Source organism: Pseudophryne corroboree, unplaced genomic scaffold (genome assembly GCF_028390025.1).
Source record: "Pseudophryne corroboree isolate aPseCor3 unplaced genomic scaffold, aPseCor3.hap2 scaffold_348, whole genome shotgun sequence".
Taxonomy (NCBI): Eukaryota; Metazoa; Chordata; class Amphibia; order Anura; family Myobatrachidae; genus Pseudophryne; species Pseudophryne corroboree.
Genome location: NW_026970010.1, coordinates 410,817 through 423,259, shown reverse-complemented (window position 1 = coordinate 423,259; position 12,443 = coordinate 410,817). Strand labels below are relative to the sequence as shown.

Genomic DNA, 12,443 nt, shown 5'->3' with positions numbered 1-12,443 from the left:
ACAGCGGCGGGCGACAGATACACCCGGGCTGACTACCAGGGCTACACACATTTAAAAAGAACTGTCTGCAGTCAGGACACTCTCTTTTTTTATGGGCAAATACTAGGACACTGCAGAATAGTGTGCATATGCTGAGCCTTGTAGTTCCACAGCATTTCCCGCCCAAATCCAGACCGCGGGTAACGTCTAAACCTGGGCGCATCACAGCGGCGGGCGACAGATACACCCGGGCTGACTACCAGGGCTACACACATTTAAAATGAACTGTCTGCAGTCAGGACACTCTCTTTTTTATGGGCAAATACTAGGACACTGCAGAGCCTTGTAGTTCCACAGCATTTCCCGCCCAAATCCAGACCGCGGGTAACGTCTAAACCTGGGCGCATCACAGCGGCGGGCGACAGATACACCCGGGCTGACTACCAGGGCTACACACATTTAAAAAGAACTGTCTGCAGTCAGGACACTCTCTTTTTTTATGGGCAAATACTAGGACACTGCAGAATAGTGTGCATATGCTGAGCCTTGTAGTTCCACAGCATTTCCCGCCCAAATCCAGACCGCGGGTAACGTCTAAACCTGGGCGCATCACAGCGGCGGGCGACAGATACACCCGGGCTGACTACCAGGGCTACACACATTTAAAAAGAACTGTCTGCAGTCAGGACACTCTCTTTTTTATGGGCAAATACTAGGACACTGCAGAGCCTTGTAGTTCCACAGCATTTCCCGCCCAAATCCAGACCGCGGGTAACGTCTAAACCTGGGCGCATCACAGCGGCGGGCGACAGATACACCCGGGCTGACTACCAGGGCTACACACATTTAAAAAGAACTGTCTGCAGTCAGGACACTCTCTTTTTTTATGGGCAAATACTAGGACACTGCAGAATAGTGTGCATATGCTGAGCCTTGTAGTTCCACAGCATTTCCCGCCCAAATCCAGACCGCGGGTAACGTCTAAACCTGGGCGCATCACAGCGGCGGGCGACAGATACACCCGGGCTGACTACCAGGGCTACACACATTTAAAATGAACTGTCTGCAGTCAGGACACTCTCTTTTTTATGGGCAAATACTAGGACACTGCAGAGCCTTGTAGTTCCACAGCATTTCCCGCCCAAATCCAGACCGCGGGTAACGTCTAAACCTGGGCGCATCACAGCGGCGGGCGACAGATACACCCGGGCTGACTACCAGGGCTACACACATTTAAAAAGAACTGTCTGCAGTCAGGACACTCTCTTTTTTATGGGCAAATACTAGGACACTGCAGAGCCTTGTAGTTCCACAGCATTTCCCGCCCAATATGAATGTATCCTACCCAATGTATGTATTTTTTTGCGGACCAATCACATGCTAAACAGTTTAAACCTATGACATTTTTAAATTTGGCGCTTTTTTTGGTCTTTATAAGTATTGCTCACTTCCTTGTTTAGCCGCCTTTATCCCTTCATTGACATTGAGAGTGACAGAGTTTTGGAATTGGCTTCTGTCAGAGAAGAACATTGTAGCTGTGATAAAGCACAACGCTGCTGACCGGCAGCTATCTTATCTTTAACCTTGACCAACTGTTTCAGCTATTTTGCAGTGAATACTCTTCCAGCAAACAATATTTTCCAACGAACATTCCTTTGAATTTAAACACCTGCAACACGTAAGTATGCATTACTCTATATACATAATTTTTTAGTGTAATTACTAAAACTTTATGTTGTGTTTAATTATGTGAAGAGGACGGACACTGTTACATCTGGGTTCAAGAAACACTGCAAGTATTTAAATTGTAATGCGTGCCCATGTCCAACATAGAGTCGTCGAGGTAAAGGGATTTAAAGGTAAAGGGTATGCCTCAAGGCTCTGTCAGTGTGCGCTATGGGATAGACGTCATGACGTCTCTCCCATAGTGAAGAGGAGAGGACGGAATGAGGACTGCAGCGGACGTATGCAGTAGCGTTGCTTGTTGAATATGATCTGAGTGATTTTTATTTATGATTTAGAAATTAATGTATTATAATGTTTGTAATAGTGTAAAAAATTTGATCTAACATAATCGGGGCATACTACTGTGCTGCAAACTACAAGAGGGCAGAGTACAAGATGGCAAACTAATGTTTTGCTAAATACAGTTTGGAATTAATGTTTTTAAAAAAATGTGGCCAAAGTAAAGGGTACATTTATACTGTGGACATTAATAATTTTTATAAACCTACAGTTCTGCAAACCCCAGTAATGCTAAACAACTTGGGGACATTACCACTGGGTCGAATAGAGAGTCATAACAACTGAGGATAACTGACTGGGAATTAATACCTGCAACATTACTGCTATGGACAATACTATACAAGGTGATTGGCTTTAATGCAAGAAATAATGGTTTTAATACTAATAAGGGCATTATAAAAGGGATACTTAGGAAGTTTTAGCATTATTGTGGACATAAGAGGCACTAGTAATGGGTGCATTGCATAAGGGACACAAATACTATGGACTATATATAAGCGGCACTATATATGTGCGTTCTACCACTACAGTTGACATTGTATAAGGTGCAACACAACTGCGTGGTGTATGTATATTTTTTGTGCTAATACTGCAAGCTTTATTCCTATTGTGTGTGTATGATAAAAATACAACTAGATATTAATCTATTATTTATTGTTAAAGCATTGCATAATCCTAAAAAATATATTTTTTCTATATTATTCTCTATATATTGACGTGCATCCTATATATATGTGTATATTTCCTCGAATATGCTACTGTGATACATATAATGTAGATTTCTATCTGAAATACTATACCGGTGCCTATTTATGCTAATTACATATATATATATAAAGGTGTATCATTTAAATGATGAACTATAGTGCCATGCTCTATATATATATATATATAGATATAGATATATATATAGATATATTATGGTTGTGGATGTAAGAATACTACTGCTGTTGTGGTTTAGTTTGATTTGGTTAGATATAAATGTGCCTTAGGTTACAGTGGTAATACATTAGTGCATGTGTTACAATTATACATATATAACATGGATTACAATTTAATAACTGTACTATATTGCTATTTTTATTTTAATAGTTGATCTATTTAAAGCTGAAACATGTTATTCTTGATTTTCAGTGTTGAACAATTGACAAATGTTATACAGGTTGAGTACCCCATATCCAAATATTTAGAAATCAGGACTTTTTCGAGTGAGAGTGAGATAGTGAAACCTTTGTTTTCTGATGGCTCAATGTACACAAACTTTGTTTAATACACAAAGCGATTAGAAATATTGTATTAAATGACCTTCAGGCTGTGTGTATAAGGTGTATATGAAACATAAATGAATTTTGTAAATGTAGATACACTTTGTTCAATGGCCAAAGTCACTAAAAATATGGGCTAAAATTACCTTCCGGCTGTGTGTATAAGGTGTATATGTAACCTAACTGCATTCTGTGCTTATACTTGGGTCCCATCACCATTATATCTCATTATGGTATACAATTATTCCAAAATACAGAAAAATCCGATATCCAAAATACTTCTGGTCCCAAGCATTTTGGATAAGGGATACTCAACCTGTATATATAGAAAGTTTGTCATGTTTATTAATTAATATAGTGTTATTGTTTTCTGAAATCTAAAGATGTAATAAAGATTATAACATAAATATTTAATATTTTTGTTATATGCTCTATTTTTTAGATATAAAATATTTTCCGTGTCAATATATTCGTAAAAATTATTGGTCAACAAATATACACAAATAATGTTATATCTTATAAAGTAAAAATACACATCGAAATATGTCTTCACATATATAAAACCAATATAATTTCAGATTTTCATTTTTAAATTTTACTATTGGGTAATTGAAAACAAAATATTATTATTACAATATAAATATTGTATTTACTATAATGCTAATCTTTAGATTAAGTATTATTAAAAATCAATATATTTAATGTAATTTACAGTTATAACACATGGAGGAGGAGCAAAGAATACATTGTTCCCTATCTTTAACTGAAGAACAAGAAAATACCAACCAACCAAGGAGACAGAGCGAAGATGATCTTGAAAAAAGAACGCAGCATCATGTAAATAGAGATTCACAGGAGGAAGAAGAATCGGCAGAGGAGGGAACAAGCACCAGGGCACCTAAATTCACAGATGATGAGACTGAAACTCTCATTGATGATGTAATTAAATTTAACATGCAACTATTTGGGTCAAAATATAGAGATGAACACAACCGCTTCAACATTACAACATGGGAGAAAATATCAAGAAATGTGTCTTGTGCAGGGAATACAGAGCGAACAGTGTCCAGCATAAAAAAAAGACTCAGAGACTGCAGGAGGGTAACTAACAATAAGATCCAAGCAGGACATAAGTTACAGAAAACATGGGAGAAAAAGTGTAAGGATTATTTTCGGCTGGTACACCATGAAGAAAGTGCAGCACCTAGCAGTACAGGTGAATAAATTATTTTTGGTATATATAATAATTAAAAAGCGAAATACATATATATATATATATATATATATATATATATATATAAGCACAGAGTCCACAGACCTCACAAGGAACAAAGGTACATTAAATCATATCTTATTGCCGGTGTCCTAACAATGGTAACAAAGATGCTGTGTCCAATGATATATATTTCAGAGACAGGAAGAACTTCCTGCGTTTGAAATAAAAACAGATAGACTTGCCTGTCTGTCTTTATTTCAAATGCCAAGAGTGCAGCCTGTCTATGCAATATATATATATATATATATTGCTATATATATATATATATTGCTAAATATATATGTTCACTCATTTGTACTATTTATATTTTACATGTGCAGAAAAACAACAGAAGAGCATCAAAACAGTTTCAAAAAATAAGAAGGCGACTCCAACAAAGTCTGATTCATCCAAGAAGAAACATTCACCAGCTTTGTCAGATCCCGAAGGTAATAAATTAATAACCAATTATTATGTTATATATTATATGTATTTTTAATTAAAAAAAATTAGAGATGTAAAAAATTGGGCCTTAATCAAAAAATATGCTGCTCAATATATATAAATCATTACGTGTAAACAGTTGAAGTAAAAAAGTTCATATTTTTTTAAATTTATACTGATTTCAGACATGGTTGGTGCAGCCAAATTTATAGAAATTGTAAAAAATCATATGCACAGCAGGGAGAAGTGGACATAACATGTGTAAAAAGAATTACATTTGTGTGTGGTATGTATAATATGCATAAATTGCAATTTGACTATAATGAAGTCAGTTTTTGATATGTCCATAAATGATGACACACAAATACAATTCTATGTTATTTTTAATCTACTACTACTGCAATGCACATTGTTTTTCACAACTGCTGACATATTAGCTGCAGCAATCCAGCAATCCACTATGATTGAATGGGTGTGGTATGTAATGAATACATAATGTTTTGTTATACTCTTAGATACCTAAAATCCTGAAGGTCTTAATGGTTTTAAGAATGGTTTTTAATAAAGATAATGTAATTTTAATTTTTGTTACAGATACCATGAGCAAGCGACGTAGAAGAGTGTCCTTTAGACAACAGGACACTTTGGAGGAGAACATTGAAAAGGAGGCAAGAACCACAACGCAGGAGACAACTGTGCAGGTCACAGGCACAACGGCTCCAGAAGAAAATGTGCATGAGCACGGAACAACAATGCAAGAGACTATTGAGAATGAGCCCATACCAAATTTTGTGGAGGCCACATTGCCTAAAAGAAAGGCAATATATCATCAGGAAACCCTTCCAGAAAATGTCATAAGACTTAATCAAGACACAGTGCATGAAACAATGCAAACAACAGAGGAGGAATCACAGCATTTGCAAGGGACAACACAACATGAGGACACGGTCCATGACACTAGGAAAAACGTACAGGAGGATTCAAGGCATGTAACAGTGATAACAGAACAGGACAATATAGCACAGGACATCAGTCCAACTGTTCAACAGGGAATAATGCATGAGACTTTGCCAACATTGCAGGCGACCGCAACAATAGAGCAAGAGAACACGGAAACATTGCATGGGACAGGTATTATTTTTAAAAACTTCCTACTGTTAATTTTTAACATATAAAAAATGAATTATATATATTTTTTTTATTTACATGCAGATGGAAACCATGATACCATCAGTGAAAGAATGGGGTGCATGGAGCAACAAATGAAAGAAGATATACAGAGAATAGAAAACAAATTGGATAACATGCAACAGACATTGTCAAAAATGCAGCAACGGTTAGATGAAATAACAACCACACAGCAGTCACAAGGAAATGCACTTTCTTCGATGACCTCGTTATTAAGCCATATGAATGAAAATCAGCAAATATTTAATTGTCAGTCACAGCAAATTCAACAGAGTATACAACATATGGTGGTATGGCAGTATGATTCTGTTACCAACTCCAGGATGATAGCCAACCTCCTTCAGCTCATGATCAATCAAGGAAGAGAAATTTCCACCTCAATACCACAGACATCGGGAACAAGCACACAAACACGTGGGGAAACCAACATTGAAACACAACATCAACAAAGAAGACAAAATACAGAACCACAAACAACAAACACTACAGATGACAACATGGCAAGGCAATATCACCTTCAATCAACTCATTTAGCTTTTGGGACATATGCACTACCGAATCAGGGAATAACAACAGAGGAGCATCAATTAAATCAAGGTAGGGAAGAACAAGTAACACAGCAAGAGATGTATGTAGTGTAAGAGCAGCAATTATCACATCAAGGACAGCAAGACAAACATACAGATGACCAATATTAAATTTACAATGGCCCTCACTCTGAGTTGATCGCAGCAGCAAGAAAGTTAGCAATTGTGCAAAACCATGTGCACTGCAGGGGAAGCAGATATATCATGTGCAGAGAGAGTTAGATTTGGGTGGGTTATTTTGTTTCTGTGCAGGGTAAATACTGGCTGCTTTAGGTTTACACTGCAAATTAGATTGCAGATTGAACACACCCCACCCAAATCTAACTCTCTCTACACATGTTATATCTACCCCTCCTGCAGTGCACATGGTTTTGCCCAATTGCTAACTTTCTTGCTGCTGCAATCAACTCAGAATGAGGGCCAATAGCCTTGCATACAGCTTTAAAGTAATAACTGGTAAATTTGTGGCCCGTAATAGTGTTTGATTATATGGTTGGGAGGGTGTTCTGTTTTGATATTAACTTTGTAGCTTTAGGTTGAGTGCCTGTGTATACGCAGACATGGAGACATACAGGTACATAGAATAGTGCTGAACGTGGGTGTCCGAGTTTCATTAAAGTTTGACCTTTTACCTTTTTTTACTTTTTTAAGGAACATCTGGAAGCCTAAACCGTTGAAAAATACATAGAGGTATACTCTACAAAGAAAAAGAAATACAAGAATGATTTTATATTTTCATTGAATTAACATTTTGACAGTTAACACATTAATAAAGATGGTTGAAAGATTAATTATAATTAATTTGAATGTTTTTTGACAAAATGATTTAAATAATTATATTAAAGTTATGCAATGTAAACGAAATATGTGATATCTGTTGTTACAATTGCCTTAACAGAAAAAATAAATATATCAATAATAAAAATATGATTTATTTAATTTTTACGTGCTTTTAATATTTATATATATATATACATATATATATATGTGTGTGCGAGTCTGTCTTTACGAAAAATTTTGGAATTAGTACTATGTATTAGTGATTAATGTAACAGAGTAAATATTAAAGTTTATATTACAAGTGAATTAAATAGGTTGGGGGTTTAGATAAGCATGTATTAGGCTATTTGATAGAAACAACTAACTTGGCAAAAGACACTATCAGAATGTACCATGGAGATTGTGAATACATACACGCGCAATAATTAACTAGAAATTGCGTGATTAACTTATTCTACAAAGAGGAGGATGTGGTTATTTTATATGATGTTAAAGTAAAAAAAACACGTTAAAATTTTTAATTTTATTTTAATCAAACAAACATTTATATGAGATATAGCATTTAGTTTCAGAAAAATAAGGTTTAGAAATAATAAGCATTATATCAATAAATTAGGAGTATTGATTGAAGATTGTTCATAGTATTCCCTGTTTGATCCTGTTGAACATTACTTTCTGTATTCTTCCAAAAAAACCTAAAAAATAAATTTAACATTATAACGTATCGTAAGTGACATTATTTTAGAGATAAATAATTTTAAAATGGCTAATATTTGAAAAAGTTAATTATTACATATCACTTATTTGCTTTGCAACTTACCTGATAATATTATAATCTGTCATTGTATGATCCAGAGGATTTTCATACTAAAACAATAACCACTTTTTTTTTTTCTCTTTAAAGTAAACAAAAAATTAACAGTGTTATGAACTTGAAACTTGAATAAAAAATTGGAAAGTTATATTGACTAGGGACTTAGTCATATTTAAGATAGAAGGCAATGGAACGGAGAAATTCAACCAAATCCACATTCCCAAGCTGAGATATGCATTTCTGGAGAGCTTCCTCCCGATTTTTTTGGTCACGCTTTGGGGGGGTTTTGAGAATATTCAAAGACACTTTTTCAAGAAGGGTCTTTGTTACCTTTTGCTCCTTGTGAAATGCCATTACTACTTTGTAGAGGCCAAGTTTTTTTTCGGCAAGGACTATGTTCCACCTTCTGTGCCAGCCCTCCAACTTGTTTTGGGTTCTTGGAATACCACCAAGCATATTATCATAGACAGACCAAATGTGAGGTGGGAAAAGTGGGGGAGATCTGGTCTGACTTCTGCCACTGGTTCTAAAACGTCCCAAAACGTAAGTCTCCTCGAAATAGTTCATTAAAGGGGACACATTGGGTGGCATTATTTTTTTTACTTCTTCAAAGGCAGCAGGAATTTCGTCTGGTGGGAGAAATGCAAGTGCTTGAAGATGCCTTAGTTTCAAACAAAATGAATGGTCATGTCCATATTGTGTTGAAAGTCCAAAGGATTGTATTTTTCTCCAAATGTTTTGTCCGAGGTGAAACAGACAACACTTATGTGTGCTGTCTGGAAATACATCCTTTGCAGCTTGTATTGCTGCGTTTTCAAAATCAGTTAAAATAAACTGTGGAGCAAACTGAATGTCAAATTGTAAAGCATAATCCTGTAGATCTTCAAGAAATCTAGTGTAGCAATCTTGGGTCTTGCTACTCAGCAATCCATACACAAGTGGAACAAATCTTTGTGTTAATTCATCGGTTCCGATCATAGCATGAATGGAATAAATCTGACGGAATAAGGTTGGGCAAGTTTTAAATGTGCCATCCATAACCCAACAAGCTGCTTCATGAAGTTTTCTTAAGTTTAATTCAGTAGTAAATAAAAGTATTCGTTCATTATGGAAAGTTGTGTCCTTTGCCAAAAATTGAATGTCATCAATGTGGGACAAATGTGGTGGGATATCAATTTGATCCAGGGAGGTCGGTTCTGCAGGGCAATCTTCTCTCCTGGCTCTCTTTACTAGTTGTCGTAGACATTCCCTGTTGGGCATACAGGGAGCACTTGTTGATGGCATATCTGCAGTTACAGATTGAATGATGAGAGATGGGGGATCATTGGTATCCCGAGCACGTTGTTTGATAGCTGCCTGAGCTAAAGCCACATCAGTTTTCTCTGGTTTAGGGGCATGGTTATGTTCGCCATGAGTGTTCAGCTGATGCTGTCCAGCCACTATGGTGGTCTTAGCAAAGCAAGCGCAAGGTCCCGTCTGACGCTCCGTGCAGTGCCAATACACAACATCACCGCGCTGCTTGTTCTTTGCAAGAAGGTAGCCATCGATGTTCAGTAGCATTCCTTTCCGGGAAGGAACAAAACGAAAAGAAGCTTCTTGGGCCATTCTTGAAGAAAAATCGGTAGGATATGGATAAACCACAGAGTACTTGAATACGAGTAATGGATGTAACTATATATAGCACTGTGTTTTCACAATCATTTAGTGCTTAGAAAGAAGGAGGAGTTATTCATAATAACGTTTGGCTTACTGTACCAATGAAAATGTAGTATTTAAAAAAATAGGAAGGGCTAATAATATTAACATTTAAATTATATTAATTCTTTTGTTTGTTGAATCTAAACGAAATATAGTGTGTTTTCACTGTTCTTCAAATGATACTATTTACAGAAACAAACGTGTTGAGATTTAATAGGGTTTTGGGGTGCACAGAAAGTTAAGTGGGTGCACATCCATTATGGTACTGCCATTTTCATGAACGCTGTGAAGGATTGTAGGGCAGGCTGGGAGCTGTAGTGCCACGGCTTGAAGTAGCGGTTAGGGGTTGAGGTTTAGACGGGGACCGTCTTAAAGTAAACCTGTATGTATTGATGATATGAAGAGACGCACCTAGGTCTGGGAGGCTACAATTAGCGGGTAGGGGGTCAGGCAGGAGTTGGGGTGCTGAGCTGGGACAGGGGGTGGGCATGCCTTCAGGTATGTGACTGCAGAGTGTACGTTGGGCATGGCATTTTAATGAACGGTGTGAGGGGTTGAAGGGCAGGCTGGGAGCTGTAGTGCCACGCCTTCAAGTAGAGGATGGGGGTTGAGGTGTAGACGGGGACCGTCTTAAAAAAGAACGGTATGTATCGATGAGAGGAAGAGACGAACCTAGGTCTGGGAGGCTTGAATTTGCGGCTACTGTGTCCCGGTGTAAATGGGATGCAGAGCTGGGACTGGGGGTGCCATTCCATTAAGCTAGATGTCTGCAAGCTGGCTGTAGGGTCTTGAATTGCCATGATCAATACCATGGAATAAGGTTCAATCATTAACCTGCAGTTCCAAGGGTTGCTGTGGCATCGAGGTAAGCACTATTAACAGGATGCATCTTTCAAGAGTACTATTTTTTTTATAGTGTGTTAACATTGTGCCAAAAATTCTACATAAAGAAATAAAAGGGGAGAGGAGTGGAATTGGAGTAGTTTGAAAAATAAGGGTGTACTGCTAATACTGGCGGTGGACTAAGGGCTGGTAATTTCGGGTGGAGGATAACTTTGAGAATAGGGATGACAAGATTGAACCTATATGTAACTGTTGGATTCATTAACTGCCACTAGATGTATGTAACCATGGTTAGAGTATCATAAGGGTTTGAGATTTTTCTGGGGAATATTTTGCTGGTATAAGATTGTTGTTTTAAGGGGTATATAACTAAGTAATAGGGGGAAGATATGATAGAGGACATAAATCATTTGTGAGAATAGTATGCTGAAAGGACACAGAGATAATAGCAGACTTGTCTGTGGTTTGATGAGTCATGGGTTTAGAGAGAAGACAAGTGTAGCCTGGACAAGATAATAGCTTTAACAAAGTTTTTGTAACTGTGGTAGTTAATTGAATTATTTCACTTGGAAAGGAAAATTTGTAGACTGACGCCAGTGTGGCGGTGGGGAGATTTAAGAAATGAATTCTAGGAAGATTATATATCGATAGTGTATAGTGTGTTTGTGGCCGAGGAGGAGGAGGAGGAGGGAGAATTACGACATTGTTCATAATTAGTACAAAAAAAAATGGAACTAGGAAAATGAATATTGTGGTACATTTCTGTGCGGAATATGTTCAAAGTTAGGTTGAGACATACTTAGGGGGAAACAAAAAGGGATGAGGGCAGGCAGGAGTGGCAGGGGTGAAAGTCGAGCCTGGCATTTGAAGGGACGCTGTGAGGGGTGGAAGGGCAGGCTGGGAGCTGTAGTGCCACGGCTGGAAGTAGCGGGTAGGGGTTGAGGTTTAGACGGGGAACGTCTTAAAAAAGACCTGTCTGCATAGACGGCATGACGACGCGCGCCTGGGTCTGTCCGCCTGGAATTAGCGGGCAGGGGGTCAGCTAGGAGAAGGGGTGCAGAGCTGAGACTGGGGGTGCCCATGCCTTCAGGTATGTGACTGCAGGGTGAAAGTCGGGCCTGGCATTTGAAGGGACGCTGTGAGGGGTTGAAGGGCAGGCTGGGAGCTGTAGTGCCACGGCTTGAAGTAGCGGGTAGGGGTTGAGGTTTAGACGGGGAACGTCTTAAAAAAGAACAGTATGTATCGATGAGAGGAAGAGACGAACATAGGTCTGGGAGGCTTGAATTTGCGGCTACTGTGTCCCGGTGTAAATGGTATGCAGAGCTGGGACTGGGGGTGCCATTCCATTAAGCTAGATGTCTGAAAGCTGGCTGTAGGGTCTTGAATTGCCATGATCAATACCATGGAATAACGTTCAATCATTAACCTGCAGTTCCAAGGGTTGCTGTGGCATCGAGGTAAGCACTATTAACAGGATGCATCTTTCAAGAGTACTATTTTTTTTATAGTGTGTTAACATTGTGCCAAAAATTCTACATAAAGAAATAAAAGGGGAGAGGAGTGGA

General features: G+C 37.9%; 1 protein-coding gene across 1 annotated transcript; it reads left to right on the top strand.

Annotated features, from left to right (window-relative positions):
* Positions 1–3,986: 3,986 nt before the first annotated feature.
* Positions 3,987–7,629, top strand: LOC135020354 (uncharacterized). Its single transcript, XM_063953176.1, has 5 exons — positions 3,987–4,485; positions 4,866–4,973; positions 5,563–6,099; positions 6,181–6,753; positions 7,395–7,629. Exons 1-5 carry the CDS (start codon positions 3,993–3,995, stop codon positions 7,418–7,420), a joined length of 1,737 nt encoding a protein of 578 aa, XP_063809246.1. The 5' UTR covers positions 3,987–3,992; the 3' UTR covers positions 7,421–7,629.
* The last annotated feature ends 4,814 nt before the right edge of the window (positions 7,630–12,443 follow it).

Excerpts from the sequence above, each read along its gene's own strand:
- LOC135020354 (XM_063953176.1), top strand. The coding sequence starts at position 3,993 with ATGGAGGAGGAGCAAAGAATACATTGTTCCCTATCTTTAACTGAAGAA. Across the intron at positions 4,486-4,865 it reads TGCAGCACCTAGCAGTACAG|AAAAACAACAGAAGAGCATC; the intron begins GTGAATAAATTA and ends TTACATGTGCAG. Across the intron at positions 6,100-6,180 it reads GGAAACATTGCATGGGACAG|ATGGAAACCATGATACCATC; the intron begins GTATTATTTTTA and ends ATTTACATGCAG.